The sequence below is a fragment of the Nicotiana tomentosiformis genome, chromosome 5, assembly GCF_000390325.3.
Source record: "Nicotiana tomentosiformis chromosome 5, ASM39032v3, whole genome shotgun sequence".
In the NCBI taxonomy this organism is placed as follows: domain Eukaryota; kingdom Viridiplantae; phylum Streptophyta; class Magnoliopsida; order Solanales; family Solanaceae; genus Nicotiana; species Nicotiana tomentosiformis.
In genome coordinates, this window is record NC_090816.1 from 55,384,511 (window position 1) to 55,406,238 (window position 21,728).

Here is a 21,728-nt window from a genome sequence, read left to right on the forward strand (position 1 = left end):
AAAACTAACCTCCCAATCATCCAATCTTGCACCAATCTTCAAGAATCAAGGAAGTCAATCACTAAATCATCCTTCATCAGGGTAAGTCCTACTTCTATACTTTCATACAAGAGGTTATGATTTCAAATATATTATGGGGTTGGAAATAGGCCATGCATGTGACACAAAGTTGTAGTATGTGGGGTTAATGAACCATTTTGGGTAGTTTCTTATTGAAATTGGTTGAGGGATGAAAGGATCTCCATTGAAATTAACCAATTTTCATTATCTTACTATAGATTGTTATTGCTAGAAGTGTTGGGCATTGTAGTAACTTATGGAAAGCTCGAAAAAGGTATGTTGGCTAACCTTTCTCTCTTAGAATCGAATTCCATAATGTTCCCATGAGTTTCAAAGTAAGGGCTGCGTATTAAAATGCTATGTCTTTGTATCGTGTTTCAAATGAAAGCTAGTATGCCAAATTGTGTGGGAAAAACTCGATATGCTTAAGGATCTTAATTTCTCACATGTGTACCTAAAGACTTGACTGAAAATGTCTTGTGGTTGATAATCTATAAAGATGCTTGAAGATGAAATAAGTGAATTGGGGATATAGAGTATGGCCAACGTGCCAAGAATTTAAGTTATAATTGTGGCTACTGGTGCCAATGAAATGAGAGGGTGTGATAAAGATTATGAAATGAGCCTCGACTCAACTGTTTAAAAAAATGATTTCGAACTGGCTCGAGTTCTCACATAAACAAGTGTTGAAATTGTATATTGTCATTTATGGAAAAGAGTATTGCAAGAATAAATGGTGTATTGATTGTTTATGATTTTGATGTATTTTTCTATTGCTCGTCGGTATGCCCCATTCTTTGGGAAGAAACCTTTTGTGTTTAAAGTTTCTATTACTAATAAATTTGAGGTATATGATTGCTGAAATATTCTATATGTTGATATTTGATGGTGATCTTTGAAATTGAAAGAGGTGAAAGTGTGGAATATGAAATACGGCCACCGTGCCAGGAATAAAGAATCTTGTGAATGGCCAAATGAGCCAAGAAAATATTGTTGTTGTGAGTGACTGGAAACACTAATGAGAATTTATACAATGTGAAAGATGTTGAGGTTAGTACAATTGTATTTATGTTACAGTTGTGTGCAAATCAAATCAAAAATATTTTTTTTGGGAGCATCATTAGCAACCCATGGAAGGGTGGGTCATAAGGTCCACACCTGAAACTACACGTGCCGGTGTAGGGGTGGGTTGTGGTTATTCCCATTATTTGGTATGAAATTGAAATATTTGTGAAATTGTGATTATTTCCATTAATTGGGATGAAACTGGAAAAAGCTGTGAATTGGAAAAGTCAAACCACATGGCATATGTGGGAAGGTGGCCTAGCTGATCGGGTGGAGATCGGACGCCATGTGGCGCACATGGTGGTACTAGTCTTGGTTAGAACTTTCTTTCGCATCACATGTCAAACCACATTGTTCGCTGGGAGATGGCCTAGCCGATCGGGAGTGATCGGACTTCGTGCTAACAATGACGGTGGTATATCGATGCTAATTATCTCCCAATCCAAAATTGTATATGAAGTTCGTATTTTGAAAATTATTATGTTTTAACTGGACATTTGGATATTGTTGATTGTGAGTTGTTGTTTCTATGTGTTGCCTATTCTTATATGGGCATTCTACTTTGAAAGAGGACTTTTAGCTATACATACCACCAAGATTCAACGGTATTAACGTCCCTTTTGCCGGGGGCGCTACATCTTTAATGGATGCAGGTAGTACCACAACAGGCGGCACTGATTTGTGATAGCGGTACACTCTCTTTAGTTGACTTGGTGAGCCCCCCTAGAGGCTCCGTAGACAGGTTGTGGGTGGTGTTTGATGTTGGGAATTGAATTAGAACTATTGGTATTTGTCAACATGTTTTTCATTAAATCTCTAAACTCGTGCTATTTTGGAAATATTGAATGATGTTGTTAATGGGAATGAAATGGAATTGGTTAATGAAATATTTTAACTATTTGATTAATGGAGTACATCTCCTTTTTATTTAGGGATGAATTTGGGTAGAATGAAATCTACCAGACTTGCTCATCCGGGTTTACTCGGTTGAGCGCCGATCGCGCTCCCCGAGTTTGGGGGGTGACAAGAACACACAACCAAACACAACATAAAGTAGTCTAGAATTTAACCCGAAGATAAATACCAATGGCACATGCATATACACTTCTCACTTCATATATATATCACCTCCGCATGTAGAAAACACTATTAATTATTAGGAAAAAGTTCCTTCAACCAAATCAAGACAAGACACTTACCTCATCCGGGCTAGTCCAAAGATCCAAAGTCGCTTTTCCTTCTGAAATCACCTCCAACCGGCTCAAATCTAATCAAACAACATCTGAGGAAGTCAACGATTTCCATAGGAATCAATCCTGGACAATAAAGCATCAATCTTTGAAGAATTCCCAAAAAGTCAACAAAAGTAAACCTCGACTCGCATACCCAAAATTCTAAACCAATACCAAATTTTGATGACCCATAACTTGCAAAGTCCAAATATGTGATTAGATTTCAAAATCGAGTTTAAATCGGTAGATAAATACCCAAATTATAGTCTCTTAAAGTATAGACAAAACCCTAAATTTCATCTCAAAATCCTTGTTTTGGGCGTTAATAATTCATGTAGATTCTTGAAATAATACAAAAAATACACTGCCTAATGATATTCATCTCGACTGCGAATGCCAAACGCTAACCCCAACTCCATCTCCTCTTCGCGAACACGGTCCACCACATGCGACGTGAAACATCTTCCCATAATTGTACGCGAACGCGACCCTCTTGTGGTGAACGCGAAGAAAAAAAAATGCAGCCTCTACTTACCTTCCGTAATATCGAGAATTGCTCCGCGATCGCGATGAACCACTGATACCTGCAAAAATCTACAACTCCAACTCCATCAAAATGATCTGAAACCACTCAGGATCACACCCGAGCCCTTCAGGACCCCATCTAATCATGCCAAAAAGTAAAAATGCATTAACTAAACTTATCTAAAGGCTCGAAACACAATAAATTTACATCAAAACCAATAATTGAAAATCAAACCATACTTTTAACTTTCAAACCTGCAAGCTTCACAGAACGCATACGAATCATATTTAGACATTAAGGATCACAATCGAACTTTCCACACAAGTTAAAATCAACTAAATGAATATATTCAAAGGCTCGCATCACCAACCGAAACCTGATTATGCCAAGTCAACTCCCGGTCAAACCTATGTACTCTTCAAACCTTCAAATTTCCAACTTTCAGCAAATAGAACCAAAACCTTCTAGAAACCTCCGAATACAAATCCAAACATACACCTACGTCCAAAATCACCATGCGAACCTCTCGGAACCATCAAATCCTGATTCCAATATTGTTTACTCAAAAGTCAAACCTTGATCAACTCTTACTTAAAGCTTAAAAATTGGGAAGCACTCTATTGAATCAATCCTGAACCTTACGAACATCAAGACCAACTATACACGCAAGTTGTAATACATCATATGAAGCTACTCAAGGTCTCAGACCACCGAACGGAATGCTAAAGCTCAAAACAACCGGTTGGGTCATTACATTCTCCCTCACTTTAACATGTGTTCGTCCTCAAACGTGCCAAGAGTCATTTTAAAGTTGTTAAATCACTGTATAACTATCATGCACATCACCATGGTTTATCTCATGTCATCTCAATCCATATAAGCCCGTCAACACAATCCCAACTGAAGATTCTTCCTTTATCCTTGGCTTACAATCCTTAGAACCAATTCCAACTTCTGGAACTCCCTCAAAGTTCCGATTCTTGCATATATACACTGTATCAATCTCAAAAAGCTGCATCAAGTTATTAATATAGTACTAAGATCTAACCACATTATGTACCACAAAACTCATTTACCCATAGAAATAATTTTCGACCACAATAGCTGCTCATTACCAAACCCATTAACGGTAATACATGTCCTATCAAATAACCCTTGTTCCAACCCTTCACAATATTGCTGATGATAAAGGTTGTATATATAAACCCATAACTACCCATCAAATCACCAACTCGTGGTGTTCTCTCGCCCGACAAGGACCATTGCCAAATTTTGAGCTGACAAATGACATCAATCTTCCAAACATACCTTATCCAAATTTGTTTGTGCAAATTCCAGGTCCAATAACCTTGCCTCACCCAGTGCAAGCTGCTTGACCGACATGCCATATCATATTCCATCTATAACCTCATATGATGCGATCCATGAGCCAAACAAGAAACAACTCGAATATAATCAAGGATGGAAACATAATACAAATAAGAGAACTACGTTCAACAAACATAATAATAGAAGCATAACATTATGAATCCATACCACAAGGGATAAACAAAACACATGTGACAAGCACACGGAGTCGTATGCTAACATATCAACGTTGTTGCGTGCAACCCGATCCCACATCATATTTTTGCAAGATGCAACCCGATCCAACATAACATCATTGCAGCACGCTACCCAATCTAAACATATCGATCCACATAGGAATACTCATTGAGCCATAATGCTCATTCTAACCAAACACATGTGTATCTACATCAAGCACGTAGAGTGCATACATAGGGAGACGCGTGGCATAATGCGCTACAAAAAAGGCAAGAACAACTATGATGCAATAAGCAATTCAATATCTCATGAGCCCTCTTGCTCTTATATTACCACAAAACCTTAACAGGAACATAACATGGGTGTGAATAATCAAATAACCTCACAACCCATCATAACATATGAGAGTAGCACATAAAAATAGATCACATGCATGAATTACATTCATTCTGCTCGATAGCATACCCATAGTAAATGTTGCATATGAGTAAATAAATCCAATTTGGTGTAGAATACACACTCACATTAGGCCTAGCAATAGGCCCCTAAACCATTTCAAACCATTCTGAAATAGGTAAACAGCCTTCCAGAGGTCTATAGTGACCTACCTATAACACATACAATCAGTTGTCTAGTCCTCAACACATTTTTACAATCCACAACCAAATGAATAGTCTGCCTCTAAGAGCATCTAGTCTCTAAACCTTAAGAATAAAAGGAATCTCAATACCTGATCTCCAACTCCCCCACTTAAATGACTGACACATCACGCATACACAATTGCATCATGTGAAATACTTCCATAGATTGTTTGCATCAAGTAGCAAAATATGAACATCAATAGTTACCAACCATGTGACCTCTATAGTACTGGCCAATCACCCGCAAGTTAATACATGAAGCGTTTTCTACAACACGCACCGCTATCAGACAATACAAGATAGTGCTAGCATTCTCTTGAATATCTGAAATCTCTCATGCTGCTTAGAATTTAAGACATTCCTTTCAAAACTGAACTGCAACTTTATCCATTCAATCCAAATCCCACACGGCTCACCGCACCTACCATGCTACAATACAAATATATGAGAATCCTGTTATCAACCCTGAATCACAAGTAGAATATGCCTCCTCATAAATACTCCATCGACCAAAAACCTTCCACTTAACTCAACTCAAGAGAGAATCACAACACACAACAAAATTCCCATACCCGTACGAGACATCGACCTCGAATCATGGTAACAACTATTGTGAACTCTTCGAAACCCATTTGCACATAACCAAGACATCAGAACCGAATCCCTCTAAATCAACCAAGTCATGTAGACTGCTAAACCCAAAAGTACCTAAACCTGAATGCCTGCACCGAAGAACCTTTTAATGAATCTGGTGTGGTTTCTTCCATCTCTCTAATAATGCAATAAAGAATCAGTAATGATATATAAATATCGCAAGTCTCGGCACTATCCAATGCAAATCTTAGATCTTAGCCATACACAAATCCGAAAAATCTTAGATACCACATATGAATGTTGAACCCACTAGAACTATTCTCGAGAGTCACTCACGCTGACCTAGTATCGAATGCATACCCAAACATGCCGAACAACTAGTGCTTCGCTAGCACATGAATACTCCAAAGAAACAATCGAGAAATTCTCTCCTCCCACAAACTACATCCATAAAGGAATAACAAACCTGGGCCACTCCACAACCTCCATATATCCATAAGGTCTATTACATCATGCATCTAAATTCCTTGACCAACTCATCCTCGATAACACCCTTCTCAAACCATATCCAATCCACAAGTGCATCCAAGTACAAGAACTGTAGCAACAGATGCCCAAATGACCTGATCGTCGATAGTAGACTCCTTCATTTGGCTTGAAGCCACAAACACATCATCTGATGGCCTACGGTACTCTTCCTCCTTACCTTCCAAGGTCGCATACTGTTACTCTGTTGAATTCCTCATAGGCTCATGTAGCAATAGTCAAAATACCCTCCAAACCATTTGCCGAGTGCATACTCATCCTCGTGACAGTCAAGCCAACTTCCTCAAGTGCTCTGAAATGGTAGTATGTGCATTCCACTAGATAGAAGGAAAACCCTTCATAGAAGCCTCACAAGAATCACATAACCTCAAACCTTCTCGCATGAGATAACCTACCTAGTAGCCTCAAATCGACATCTTCCTATGACCCTACCATGGTCACAACCCCTAAGAAATCAATTAATCTTCCCGTGTCTACACTCGTCAACAAGATATACGAATCCACTCCTTCCATAAATGAACAATTGAAAGATCCACCAACACATACATATCATAAGACTATACAACATATCTCACAACTCATTACATAGATATCTTGCCACTCATTGATCCATCAGTCCTCCAAGCTGGCCTACCTCAAAACACAAGAAAACATCTCACAACTCATATACGACATCGCAAAGCCATCGGTGCACAGCTGATACCTAGTACTCAACATCGCATACAAATTGAATGGAAGGAAGCTGAAGATCCAGGCTTTCAAGATGAAACAAAGTTGATGATAAAGAAAGAAAGAAGGGAAGTTTCCTAGATGCCCTATATCCAATCAAAGATAAGTATGGACGTCATCATACCGATACTCTACTAGAAACTTGCTCATGACTCGTAGAACCTATAAACCTAGAGCTTTGATACCAACTTGTCATGACCTAAATTTTTACCAAGTCGTGATGGCGCCTAAGCCAACCCGCTAGGTAAGCCAAACAATATAGGATACAACTATAACGAGAAATCATTAAAGAACAATAAATAACACTACAAAATAAAATCAATACCACTATTCCAAGGACTGGTAGTATAAGTCATGAACGACTAAGAATAAGAATACAACTCTGGTTTAAAGAAACATACATCATCTATTGAAATTTACATAAAAAGGAATATAAGTCCTAAAATACCATGAACAAGTGGTAGCTTGTATCTGGTAGGCTGGTTTGTCTTTAATACTAGGCTTCAACCTCCACACCAACTCAGCACCCAGGATCTGCATGCAATGTTCAAAAATGTAGTATGAGTACAACTGGCCATGTACTTAGTAAGTATCTTGACTAACCTTAGTGATGTAGTAACGAGGTTTTTTAGTCCAAAAGATACTCACGTAATATTGTAAGGCCCCGTGAAAATTTTCCTAAAAATCGGGGTTCCGTGATGCCAGTGCTCTAGGGAGTTGAAGGAAAATATTTGGCAGAAATAGGCATTTCTGTGGCCCATTCTGCTGCCGCATAATCACTCTGCGGGCTGCAAAATGGTCGTAGAGTGAGTCAGTTTTCTGGGTCATTTTGATGTCATTTTCGTGGTCTATTATGCGATTGCATAACCATTTCGCGGGACGCACTCTTGTCGCACAATCAGTCTTGAAGTTTTGCGGAGGGAGGTTCTGTGGCGCATTATGCGACCGTAGAACAGATCAGTGGGCCGCATAGTGACCGCAGACCTGGTCAGTTCCTTTCCAGTTTTGGCAGCCAATTTAAGCGGCCGATATGATGACCACATATCCATTCTGTGGTCTCATATTCTACCGCATATCCTGTTTCGGGGCTTCATTTTTTGGATTTTTGAACCCGACCTTTCTTCGTTAAAAGATATGCCATAGTCCATTTTGAGCACATTTCTGATATTTTTAGAGTGAGAAAGAGTTCTTAGAGTGGGGGGGGGGTAACCTTCAACCTATTATCCACCAATTCTTGCTCAATCATTAAGGATTAACAAAGGGAGTCTTCATCCTAAAGGTAAGAATCTATGCCCTAGCTTTTAATTTCAAAAATCTTCTAAAAGGGGAGTAATTAGCAAGACAATTACTGGGTGTGGGGGTTGTTATCTTGCATGCATGTGTTATCAAAGAATGTGGGAATGTTGTAAGCTAAAAATGGTAGAGAATGGGTTGGGGAATGATGGAATCCTCTATAAAAGGACCTTGAAATCGGGATACACACCTAGTGTTTAATAAGATGCTCAAATGAGCTAGAACCATGATCATCCTCCTAATTTTTGGTTCAATTTGTTATATTTCTAAAATAGATTGAAGTTGCTGTGAATTCCTGAAAATTTTAGAGTTTAAGGAAGCTAAATTGAGGTATGTTGGCTAAACTCTTCTTTAAGAGTTGGAACTCCAATATCCTTGTAAGTTCCAAGATATTTATTGCAAGTTGAGTATTTCGAATACGTTTTGTGACAAAGATATATGTTTAATTTGTGTTCCAAATGCTCTCATGATATTGTATTATAAATTGAGAATGTGTTCCAAACTATGGATTGTGTATCTACGTGTTATGATTCCATGTCGTGATTTATGTGGAAAACTATTTTGCCAAATTGTGTAGAGATTGTGGATTGGGGTTACACATCCACCTGCATATATTGTGGTGAGGCGGCAGGGCTGCTTTGTGTATGATTTTGGTATCATTGTTGCACCACCACCCACATATATATATATTTGGGTGAGGAGGCATGGCCACTTTGTGTAGGTATTGGTATCGTTGATGCATTTCCACCCGCATATATTGGGGTGAGGCGGCGGGGCCGCTTTGTGTGAAAATGGGTATTGTGTTTACACCTCCACCCGCATACATTGGGGTGAGGCGGTAGGGCCGCTTGAGTAAAGTTTTGGTATTGTGTTTACACCTCCACCCGCATACATTGGGTGAGGCGGCGGGGCCGCTTTGTGTGGAAATGGTTACAGAGGATCTCATCTTGAATTCTATAAATGTTAATGACAGTTCTTGATAAGCTTGCTTTGGTTTAAACTACTATCTATGTTATTCTATTATCACCTTGATTCATCATATTCGCACTGTATTTACGAGTTCTTAAATAGGTGTTTGGTTTTCATACTAGTACTATTCGACATGTACTAACGTCCCTTTTGCAGGGGGCACAACATCTTTAATGGATGCAGGTGGTTCCACAGTGGAGGATACTGACCAGTGATAACAGTGCTCATTCTTCCCAGTTGGCTTGGTGAGCCCCATCTCATTCCGGGGTTGTGCATCTTTTGTTTCTTATGTGTTTTGAGATATAGTCGGAGCCTTATTGTCGGAACTATCATTGTACTCTTTGGTATTTTTAGAGGCTCTATAAGCTAAGTGTGGGTTGTGTATGGGTGTTGGAAATATTAAACAAGTTGGGTTGCGATTAAATCACGTGTTCCACTTTGAACCATGAAGGTGTGTGTGTGTTTTGAGACTTATTAATGGAGTAACTAATGGTAATGAATTGGTATTTCATACATGATCACTTTATTATTTGAATAACGAAAACATATATTCTCTTTATTCATGAATGAGTTGGGTAGAAGGAAATCTAATAGGCATGCTCGGCCGGGTTCACTCGCTTGAGCGCCGGTCGCGCTCCTCGGTTTTGGGGCGTGATAATTTTGCAGCTGCATAATCACTCTACGGGCCGCAGAATGGTCGCAGAGTGAGTTAGTTTTTTGCGTCATTTTGATGTCATTTTCGAGTTCCATTATGCGACCGCATAACTGTTTCGCGGGCCGCACTCTTGTTGCACAATCAGTCTTGAAATTTTGCGGAGGGAGTTTCTGCGGCGCATTATGCGACCGCAGAATAGGTCTTCTTGCCGTATAGTGACCGCAGACCCGGTCAGTTCCTTTCCACTTTTGGTACCCTATTTGTGCGGCCGATATTTGGACCGCATATCCATTATGCGGTCACATATGCGACCGCATATCCTGTTCCGGGGCTTCATTTTTAGGGTTTTTAAACCCGACCATTCTTCGTTAAAACATATGCCATAGCCCATTTTGAGCACATTTCTAATATTTTTAGAGTGAGAGAGAGTTCTTAGAGTGGGGGAGTAACCTTCAACCTATTATCCACCAATTCTTGCTCAATCATTAAGGATTAACAAAGGGAGTCTTCATCCTAAAGGTAAGAATCTATGCCCTAGATCTTAATTGAGAAAATCTTCTAAAAGGGGAGTAATTAGCAAGACAATTATTGGGTGTGGGGGTTGCTATCTTGCATGCATGTGTTATCAAAGAATGTGGGAAGGTTGTGAGATAAAAATGGTAGAGAATGGGTTGGGGAATGATGGAATCCTCCATAGAAGGACCTTGAAACCTTAATGCACACCTAGTGTTTGATAAAATGCTGAAATGAGCTAGAACCATGATCATCCTCCTATTTTTTGGTTCAATTTGTTATATTTCTAAAATAGATTGAAGTTGCTAAGAATTCTCAAATATTTTAGAGTTTAAGGAAGCTAAATCGAGGTATGTTAGATAAAATCTTCTTTAAGAATTGGAACCCCAATATCCTTGTAAGTTCCAAGATATTTATTACAAGTTGAGTATTCCGAATAAGTTTTGTGACAAAGATATATGTTTAATTCGTGTTTCATATATTCTCTTTATTCATGAATGACTTGGGTAGAAAAAAATCTAATAGGCTTGCTCGGCCGGGTTCACTCGGTTGAGCACCGGTCGCGCTCCTCGATTTTGGGGCGTGACAAATATAACATGTGCAGCTCAATAACATGTATAATATAGAGAAGTATCTAAGAATCGGTCACAGAATAGCGAATATCAATAATAAAGGTGTGCAACTAGGGTAAAGTTAGTAAACAAGCTTTCCCAATTGAACAGATCAAGCAAATATGACTTGCACCAACTCCGCACACAAAAGAGACATGCACTAAGTAGTGTGCTCAAATCCTTATACATGGATGTAGAGTGTCTGTACATAACAATGATCCACTTTTTTATCAATTTCTAAATACCATGTTTATGAAAACTTTACATGAGTCCAATATATTAACGTATGATGATAACTATCGTTTTACATAAATCCAACAATTTCCAAGTGTCCATCAACTCATTAACAAGTCTCATGCATATGTAAAATGCATCAACTAACATACGTAGATGATATGTATGGATAAAACATGTAAATGCATGAATATTAAAAAAGGATCACTTAAATGGACAAGCTTCCACCTTTATGCTCAAAAACTCATCACATAGGATCCCACATCGCAATAAACCAGAAACCCGTCAATTTCTTCCAACCTGCATGTACGCCATCAAGAGAGAAACATGAGAGGGCGACTCTAGAGGGATAGATCCATATCCACTCATTGCACGACTGGAGTTTTGTGTACTGCAAGACTAAAACCTCATGCTACAATAAAATCAATATCACCATAATCACACAGCAAATACCTCGTGCCAAATCAATAACAATATCCTGATATTCGCACGGCCGAATCTCATGCCATAACCTCAGTCCATATCCGAAAATCATGTGCAGTAATGTATGCATATGAATAAGAGATAAGCATATATAATGCACAAGGACTGAGAAATAACCATTCACGGGTGTATGCCTATATTTACGTATGATCACGGACCCAACATGTAATACATCATCCATATAATTATCATGCCCAAGTAAGAATCAAAAATCATTTCATAGTCTTTAAGGAAACTCAAGTAGTCATACATCCATTTAAGTCATAACACAAGAATAACAAGTACGGATATGTGTTTATAACATACATGTAACTATGTCTACAACAAGTAAATGATCTCAAAAATAGTTTAGCATGCTCAATGTAAGGTACCATTAGCCTCAACATTAACTCTAGCATGGTTTATTATTCTCACATAGTAAATAAATTGAGTAAAATATAGAACAAGTAGAACACACAACCAAACACGACATAAAGTAGTCTAGAATCTACCCCAAGAAAGAATACCCATGGCACATGCATATACGCTCATCATCTAATACATACATCACCCCCGCATGTAGAAAATAATATCAATTATTAGCAAAAATTCCATCAATCGAAGCTAGGAAAGACACTTACCTCATCCGGGCTACTCCAAAGCTCTAAAATCGCTTTTCCTTGAGATATTACCTACAAACGGATCGAATCTACTCAAACATCATCCCAGGAAGTGAACCAACACCATAGGAATCAATTTCGGTCAACAAAGCTTCGATCATTGAAAAATTCCCAAAATTCAACAAAAGTTAACCCCGACTCGCTTACCCTAAATCCGAAACCAATACCAAATCCCAATGATCCATAGCTTGCCGAGTCCAAATATATGATTAGATTCCAAAATCGAGTCCAAATCAGTAATCAAAATATGAGAGTGTGCAAAAGTCCCGAAATTACACTTAAAATATAATGCCCAACGATGCTCAATGCGGTCGCGAAAGGCCAAACGCGACCCCCAGCTCTAGCTCCTCTTCGCGAATGCAAATCCAGCAATGCAAATAAAAATACCAACACTACCAAGCCTATGTGAATGTGAGGTCCACTACGCAAACGCGAAGGCAAAACCTTCTGCCTGACTCCACTTCTTTGCGAACGCGGTCCACCAAGGCGAACACGAAGCATCTACTGACAACTGTACTTGAACGCGACCCACTTGTCGCGAACGTGAAAAAAAACCCCTAAGTGTCTAATTATCTTTTGCGATCACGAGACTTGCTTTGCAATCGCAATTAACCGCTGACACTAGCAAAAATGTGCAGTTCCAACTCCACCAAAATGATGTGAAACCACTCCGGATCACACCTGAGCCCCTCGAGACCCCATCCAATCATACCAACAAGTCCAAAAACATAAACCAAACTTATACAAAGGCTCAAAACACCACAAATAACATTAAAACTAAGAATCAATGATCAAATCATACTCTTAACTTTCAAACCTTCAAACTTTGTCGAACGCGTCTGAATCACACTTAAACATTCTAGATCACAACCAAACTTTGCAAACAAGTTCGAATCAACCAAATGAATCTATACAAAGTATTGAAACACAAACCAGGCATTGATAACACAAAAGCCAACTTCCGGTCAATCCTATGAACTCTTCAAACCTTCAAATTGTCAACCTTCGGAAAATAGAGCCAAAACCTTCAAGGAATCTCAGAAGACAATTCTGAAAATACTCCTAAGACCAAAATCACCATATGAACCTATTGGAACCATAAAATTTCGATTTCGAGTTTTTTTACTCAAATGTCAAACCTTGGTCAACTATTCCCACTTAAAGCTTTTAAATTGACAATCACTCTATCAAATCAATCCCGAACGGTACGAATCTAAAAATCAACCATGCACGCAAGTCATAATACATAATATGAAGCTACTCAAGGTCTCAGACCAACGAATTGAATGCTAAAGCTTAAAATAATAGGTCGGGTAATTATAGCCTCATTAAGATTGTAATGTTAGCTATGCCAGGGTTGCTTATATTAGAGTGGAGAGGGACCCTTGGTCATTTTATTTGTAGGGTCATTTAATTTTTAAAGGCTTAGAGCATGGATAAGAAGGGTGTTTAGCATATTTGGCTTACATCCAGAATTCTAGTATGGAGGTTCCTTCTATGGATTTAGTATTGGTTGTAAGGGGGTTTCTGAAGGTGTTTCCGGCGGACTTTTCACGCTTAAAACCTGAGAGGGATATTGATTTCTACATTGATTTGGTTTGGGTCACTCATCCAATTTCTATCCCACCATATCGTATGGCTGCTATTGAGTTGAAGGAGTTAAAGGAGCAGTTGCAGGATTTTCTTGATAAGGGATTCATTAGACTGAGTGTCTCTCATAAGGGTGTGTCAATGTTGTTTGTGAAAAAAAAATGATTCTATAGGGATGTGCATCGACTATTGGCAGTTGAAGAAGGTCACTATCAGGAACAAGTATCGATTGCCTCGGATTGATGATCTATTTTGCCAACTTCGGTGTGCCATGTTATTTTCCAAGATTGATTTGAGATTGTCTATCATCATGTGAATATTAGGGCTTTGGGTGTCTCTAAGACAACTTTTAGCACTCATTATGGTCATTAGAAGTTCTTGGTAGTGTCATTTGGGTTAACTAATGCCCCAGTAGCTTTCATGGATTTGATGAACCGGGTGTTCAAGCCATATTTGGATTTGTTTGTGATTGTGTCCATTAATGATATTTTGGTTTACTCTCACAGTAGAGAGGATCAAGAGAAGTACCTTAGACTTGTACTTCAGACTTTCAAGGATCGTCCCCTTTATGCCAAGCATTTGAAGCGTGAGTTCTGGTTGGCAGTTGAATTCTTGGGTCATATTATGTCTAGTGAGGATATCAAGATTGAACCTAAGATGATTGAGGAGGTTAAGAATTGGCCTAGACCTACTTTAGCTATAGAGATCTGGAGTTACTTGGGTTTGGCAGGATACCATTGTCGCTTTTTTGAGGGATTTTCATCTATTACAGCTCCATTGACTAAGTTGACTCAGCAGAGTGTGTAATTTCAGGTAGTCTGATGAGTGTGAGGAGAGCTATCAGAAGCCCAAGTTTGCTTTGTGTCACGATCCAAAATTCCACCTTAAGGATCGTGATGGCACCTACTTCCTAGGACTAGGTAAGCCTAACACATGCTGAGATCAACAGAAATAAACAACTTAGCTATTAAATTAAACTAATAAATGACATAGCATAGCTAAAAATAATCAATAGTCGTACATCCCTAAAACTGGTAGTACGGAGTCATAAACTCTACTGAGATACACTAAAAACCTCGAAATACAATACTATTTTGAATAAAATAAATAGTAGTAAAGGAAAACATCAGAAGGTGACTATGAGGCCTGCGAGTGGAATGGCAGGTAGACCTTGAAGTCTTCACAATATCTAGCTCAACGTGCAGAAGCGTAGTATGACTACACCAGAATCGATACCCAGTAAGTATCAAGACTAACCTCGATGGAGTAGCGACGAGGTTCAAGTCAAGGCACTCACTAGACATAAAACCTATGCAGAATATCAATATAAAGCTAACAACAAAAAGCCAAATCAATAAATGACAATAAAGAGTAAACATGTGATAGCACAACATATTAACCAAAACATACCTAAAATACAAATGAAATCAATTAAGAATGAACATTGACAGTTCAAATAATCAAGTTGTTCCAACGCACGATTTACAACAAGAATCACCCTGATGTACCACACATCATAATCACAAGTCACAAACCATCCTTATGACGTCACGTGAACTTCACATTTAAAACATTTTTCCCAAAATAGCTTCACGCGCATAGGCCCCCTTATCTCGTCACGTGTTTTTCATAATGAAGTATTTCCCTTTACTATCATCGCACGCATAAACCCCCTTATCTCGCTGCATGTGCATTAATATACACACCACCCTTATTTCGCCGCATGCGCATCTCATTCACAACACAATAATAAACTCGTACCACATATACCACAACATCTCCCCAACAACAATACCAATGCAACAACAATACATAGCCCACGTCTCAACCACAACGTGTATAAGAATTAAAATAACAATGACACAATGGTACGAGAAAGTAAATCAACAATGAAAGGTGTTTCATATAACAAAATCAAGGCACATTAATAGCCTAAAGTCTAATCCAGTCCATTAACACACATACGCCCGTGTACACACTCGTCACCTTATGTACATATCGTTCAACATGATATAAATAGTGCAATTAGACCAAATTCTAAGGGGAAGTTTCTCCCATACAAAGTTAGGCAACATACTTACCTCAATCTTCCCAAATCAACACTCAAAAATAGCTTTTCTTTTAAAATTCACCTTCGCTCGGCACAAATCTAGCCAAAAACAACTTAATAATATCAAACAATGCAAGATAAACCAAATTTGATTATTAAAGTAAAGATATTTACATAATTCCCCAAAAGTCAACAAAAGTCAACGACATGATCGCCGGTCAAAACCCGAGTCGAAGGCCAGATCTCGACTATCCATAACCCCAAGAGTCCATATATGAGTTTTGTTTTCAAATCCGAGTTCAATTCGACTCTCAAATCTCAAAATTTTATTTTTTTCAAAACAAATAGTCAAAACTTCTCCTTAAGTACCATGGATTAGATGTTAAATCTCATAAACAATCATTTTATACAATTGAATTGATTCAAAATCACATACCCTATAGCTTTGTATGAAAATCTCCGCCTAAAATTGCCTACCACGGAGTCTAGGGCTCCAAAATGTGATAAATGAGACTAAGTCCTAAAATCCCAACATTTTGTTCAGTTGTGGATGTCGCAAAAGCAACCTAGGGTTTGCAATTGCCACCCCCCGCAAATGCGACACATGGATCGCAAAAGCAAACCTTATCAGCCCACTTAGATTTCGCAATTGTAACACGGGCTATGCAATTACTATTGTAGCTTATTCGTAAAAGCGACCATGTGGTCGCAAATGCGACCTGGCCAATCCCTATGCTATATTCGCAAATGCGATCAAGGTGTCGCATTTGCGATACCTCCAACCCCGTGCCCTCTTCGCAATTGCAATGCTGGTGCTCGCAATTGCACTACTACAACACCAACACACCAGCAACCTGAAACAAGACCAAAATAGTCATCGGCTCCTCATCATAAGTCAAATCCTTGTCCAATTGCAATGAGCTGAAATCTAACACAAGAGATGGATCACCATAATACTTCTGGAGCATGGAAACATGAAATACCGAGTGAACTCCCGATAAGCTGGGTGTCAATGAATGTTTGTAGGCCACCTCACCAACTCTCTCAGGGATCTTGAAAGGATAAATATACAGAGGGCTCAACTCGCCCTTCTTCCGGAACCTCATTACACCCTTCATGGGTGAAACTCTAAGCAGAACTCTCTCACCCACCATGAATACCACATCATGAACCTTTCGATCTAACATTTCTATAGGGACTGTGTTGTAGAAGCCGATCCTGAATACACTTCACCTTCTCTAAGGCATGTAGAACCAAATCAGTGCCCAACAACCTAGCCTCCCAAGGCTCAAACCAACTAACATGAGAATGACATCGCCTCCCATACAAGGCCTCGTACGGAGCCATCTGGATGCTCGACTGATAGTTGTTATTGTAGGCAAACTCTGCTACCTGTAGAAACTGATCCCATGAACCGTCGAAATCAATAACTTAGGCATGTGACAAGTCCATCAAAATCTGAATAGTGTGCTAATGTCATACTCAGGTCAACCTGTGTGCCTAACTCACGTTGCATGGCTCTCAAGAAATGTGATGTGAACTACGTGCCTCAATCCAAGATAATAAACATCGACACACCCTAAAGGTGAAAAATCTCATAAATATAAATTCAAGACAACTGCTCTGAAGAGTAGGTAGTCATGACTAGAATGAAGTGTGCAAACTTGGTCAGTCTGTCCGCACTAACCCACACTGTATCGAATCTCATCAAGGTTTGTGGAAGTCCAAATACAAAATCCACAGTGATACTCTCCCACTTTCACTCCGGAATATCAAGCCTCTAAAGCAAACCACCTGGTCTCTGATGTTCGTACATCATCTGCTGATAGTTCAAACACCGAGCCACATACTCTACAATATCTTTCTTTATTCTTTTCCACCATTAGTGTTGTTTCAAATCATGGTACAGCTTCGCGGGGCCCGGATGAATGGAATACCACAAAATGGTCATCCTCAAGAATCCGCTCACATAACCCATCCACAAGGGGCACACAAATCCGACCCTAAAGCCTTAACACCCCATCATCACCAATAGTCACCTCATTGGCATCAACGTGCTGCACCATGTGCTTAAGGACAAACAAGTGGGGGTCATAATACTGACGCGCCTTGATGCGCTTAAATAATGAAGACCATGAAACAATGTAAGCAAGAACCCGACTAGGCTCTGATGCAGCCAACCTCACAAACATGATGGCAAATCCTAAACATCATAAGCTAACGATCTCTCCCCAACTGGAATAAAAGCAAGACTCCCCATGCCCTCAGCCTTCCTACTTAAAGCATCGGCCACCACATTGGCCTTCCGGGATGATAAATAATGGTGATATCATAGTCCTTAAGTAACTATAGCCACCTCTAATGCCTCAAGTTCAAATCCTTTTGCTTGAATAACTGATGTTGACTCTTGTGATCTGTGAACACCTCACAAGACACGCTGTAGAGATAGTACCTCCAAATCTTCAGTGCGTGAACAATGGATGCCAACTCTAAATCATGCACTGGGTAGTTCTTCTCATGGGGCTTCAACTAACGTGAAGCATAATCAATCACTCTACCCTCCTACATCAACACACACCCAATGCCAATACATGAAACATCACAATAGACTATATAAGAACTTGATGTTGAAGGCAAAACCATAACTGGAGTTAGTCACAGCAGTTTTGAGCTTCTGAAAACTCTCTTCACACTCGTCCAACCACCAGAATGGAGCACCCTTATGAGTCAATCTAGTCAAAGGAGTTGTGATGGATGATAAACCCTCCATGAATCTGCGACAATACCCAGCCAAGCCTAGCAAACTATGAATCTCAGTAGCGGTAGAAGACCTTGGCCAATTCTGAACTGCCTCAATCTTCTAGGATCCACCTTGATCCCCTCACTTGACACCACGTGGCCCAAGAATGCCACTGAATCAAGCCAAAACTCGCACTTGGAGAATTTATCATATAGCTTCTTCTCCCTTAAAGTCTGGAGCACAATCTTTAAGTGCTGCTCATAATCCTCTCGGCTGCGAGAATACACCAATATATCATCAATAAACACAATGACGAAGAAATTAAGGTACGGCTTGAACACGTTGTTCATCAAGTGCATGAGAGCGGCTGGGGCATTGGTCATCCCAAAAGACATTACCAAAAATGCATAGTGGCCATAGCGGGTCCTGAAAGCCATCTTAGGAATTTCTAATGCTCGGATCTTCAACTGATGGTACCATGATCTCAAGTAAATCTTCGAGAATACACTAGCACCCTGAAGCTGATCGAACAAATTATCAATGTGCGTTAGTGGGTACTTGTTCTTGACTGTAACATTGTTCAGTTTCCTGTAGTTAATACACATCATCATAGAGCTGTCTTTCTTTTTCATAAATAAAACTCGAGCACCCCAAAGAAAGACACTCGGTCTGATGAAACCCTTTTCAAGCAACTCCTGAAACTGTTCCTTTAATTCTTTTTACTCCACTGGTGCCATGCGATTTGGTGGAATAAAGATGGGCTGAGTGCCCGGCACCAAGTCAATACCTAAATCAATATCCCTATCGGGTGGAATTCCCTGTAGGTCTGCTGGAAACACATCTGGGAAATCTCTCACTATTAGAACAGACTCAACGGTAGGATTATCAATGCTAACATCCCTCACAAAGGATAAGTATGCCAAGCACCCCTTCTCCACCATCTATTGTGCCTTTAGAAAGGGCACTGCCCTACTCGGAATGTGACCCAATGTACCTCTCCACTCCAACCTCGGCAATCTTGGCATAGCCAACATCGCGATTTTAGTGTGACAATCCAGGATAGTGTGATATGGTGACAAACAATCCAAGCCCAAAATCACATCAAAGTTCACCATATTGAGTAACAACAAGTCAACCCTAGTCTAATAATCCCCCAATAATGACCAAACATGACCGATAGACATGGTCTAGCACAATAGAACCCCCCACATGCATAGATACATAAACAGGAATACTCAAAGAATCACGAGACATAACCAGATATGAATCAAAGTAAGATAACATATACGAATAAGTGGAACCATAATCAAATAAAATTGATACATCCTAATGAAAGACCGGAACAACGGGCATGGCCTCCTCTCTATGACACCCTCTACCCGCCTGTCCTCCACCCCTAGCTGGCTGTGCAAGTGGAGTGGCAACTAGAGCATCAGCCATAGCCTGTGTACCCTGTGGAGGTCCACCCCTCCTAAGTGTAGGACAGTCCCTCACCATATGCCTAGTATCACCACACTCAAAACAACCTCTCTACGGACGTGGATGCTGGTACTGAGTCTGACCCGGACGACTATAATAACAGTTATAACCACCCCTTGTAGGAGGTGCACCGAAAGATGGATGTCCATAAGTAATCTGAGGTCCCTGAATAGCTAGAGCACTGCGAGTGACCTGAAGTGCAGAATGAACCGGTCGACAGACATAACCTCAGTCATGACGAGCTAAAATTACAAAGTAGGAACAACTAAATTCTCCAAAATCTTGAGGCATCTTGGCCTCCATATCCCCTCTCTCCTAGTCACGGATATGCTCTAACCTCCTAGAAATCTCCACAACCTGCTGGAATGGAGTATCAGTCTCTAACTCCCATGCCATCCCAAAACTAAGACCATAACAGAGCCCCTCAATAAATCTACGGACCTCTCTCTAACCATGGAAACCAAAGCAGGTGCATGACTAGATAACTCACTAAACCTCATGGAATACTCGGACACCATCAAAGTCCCATGGCACAACTACTCGAACTCGGTGCGCAATGCATCCATGACGGTCTGTGGGACGAATTTCCTCAAAAACATATCAGTGAACTGAGCCCAAGTAAGTGGTACTGCACCAGTTGACCGACTCTCCTCATAAGCCTACAGCCATCTATATGCCGACCCCGTCATCTGGAGATTAGTAAGGTCGACTCTGCTCACCTCCAATATGCCAATAGTGTACACAATATGATGATACTGGTCAAGAAAACCATGTGCATCCTCAAATGTTGCACCACTGAAATAGGAGGAAAATACTTCTTAAACCTCTCCAACCTCTTCTGCTCCTCATTGGATGCCACTGGCCTGACATCACACGCAATCACAAGCTGTACCAGCATAACACTGAGAGCATGATCAACATGGGACCGCTGCTCTAAAGTACGGACGACGGGAGTTTGAGCTCCTCCCCCATCCTGAGAAGTAGCTTGTGCAACTGGGATCAATCCCATTAGAGCCAAGGTACCAAACATGCTCAGAATATGCGCCAAAGTCTATGAAGTCCAGTGGTAGAAATAGGTGCCTCAGGTACCTGCTATCCAATTGGAGCTACTAGTGGCTCCCCGGTTGCGGCCCTAGCACAGCTTCTCGCTGCAGGTGGCTCCCCAGTTATGGCCTTAGCACGGCCTCACGCTTCTGCCTCTTCCTCTGCCCCGACCTCTAACAACACTAGAACTGGGGGCGGCAATGCCTATAACTGAATCTCGTGTCCTCAACATCTGTGAGAGAATAGAAAGACAAAGGCTCAGATTCCGAAATCAATAAATCCGCACGACAATGAATGAAAGAAGTGGAATTTCCTAATAGTTTTGTAGCCTCTCAAAGATAAGTAAGACGTCTCTGTACCGATCTGCAAGACTCTACTAAACTTGCTTATGACTCGTAGAACTTACGAACCTAGAGCTCTGATACCAACTTGCATGACCCAAAATCCCACCTTAAGGATCATGATGGCAC

General features: G+C 40.1%; 1 protein-coding gene across 1 annotated transcript; it reads right to left on the reverse strand.

Annotated features, from left to right (window-relative positions):
• Positions 1-16,825: 16,825 nt before the first annotated feature.
• Positions 16,826-17,182, reverse strand: LOC138892387 (uncharacterized). The gene has a single exon (XM_070176098.1). The coding sequence runs from the start codon at positions 17,180-17,182 to the stop codon at positions 16,826-16,828; it is 357 nt and encodes a 118-aa protein (XP_070032199.1).
• Between the last annotated feature and the right edge of the window lie 4,546 nt (positions 17,183-21,728).

Coding starts and splice junctions, on each gene's coding strand:
- LOC138892387 (XM_070176098.1), bottom strand. CDS start 17,182: ATGTTAGATCGAAAGGTTCATGATGTGGTATTCATGGTGGGTGAGAGA.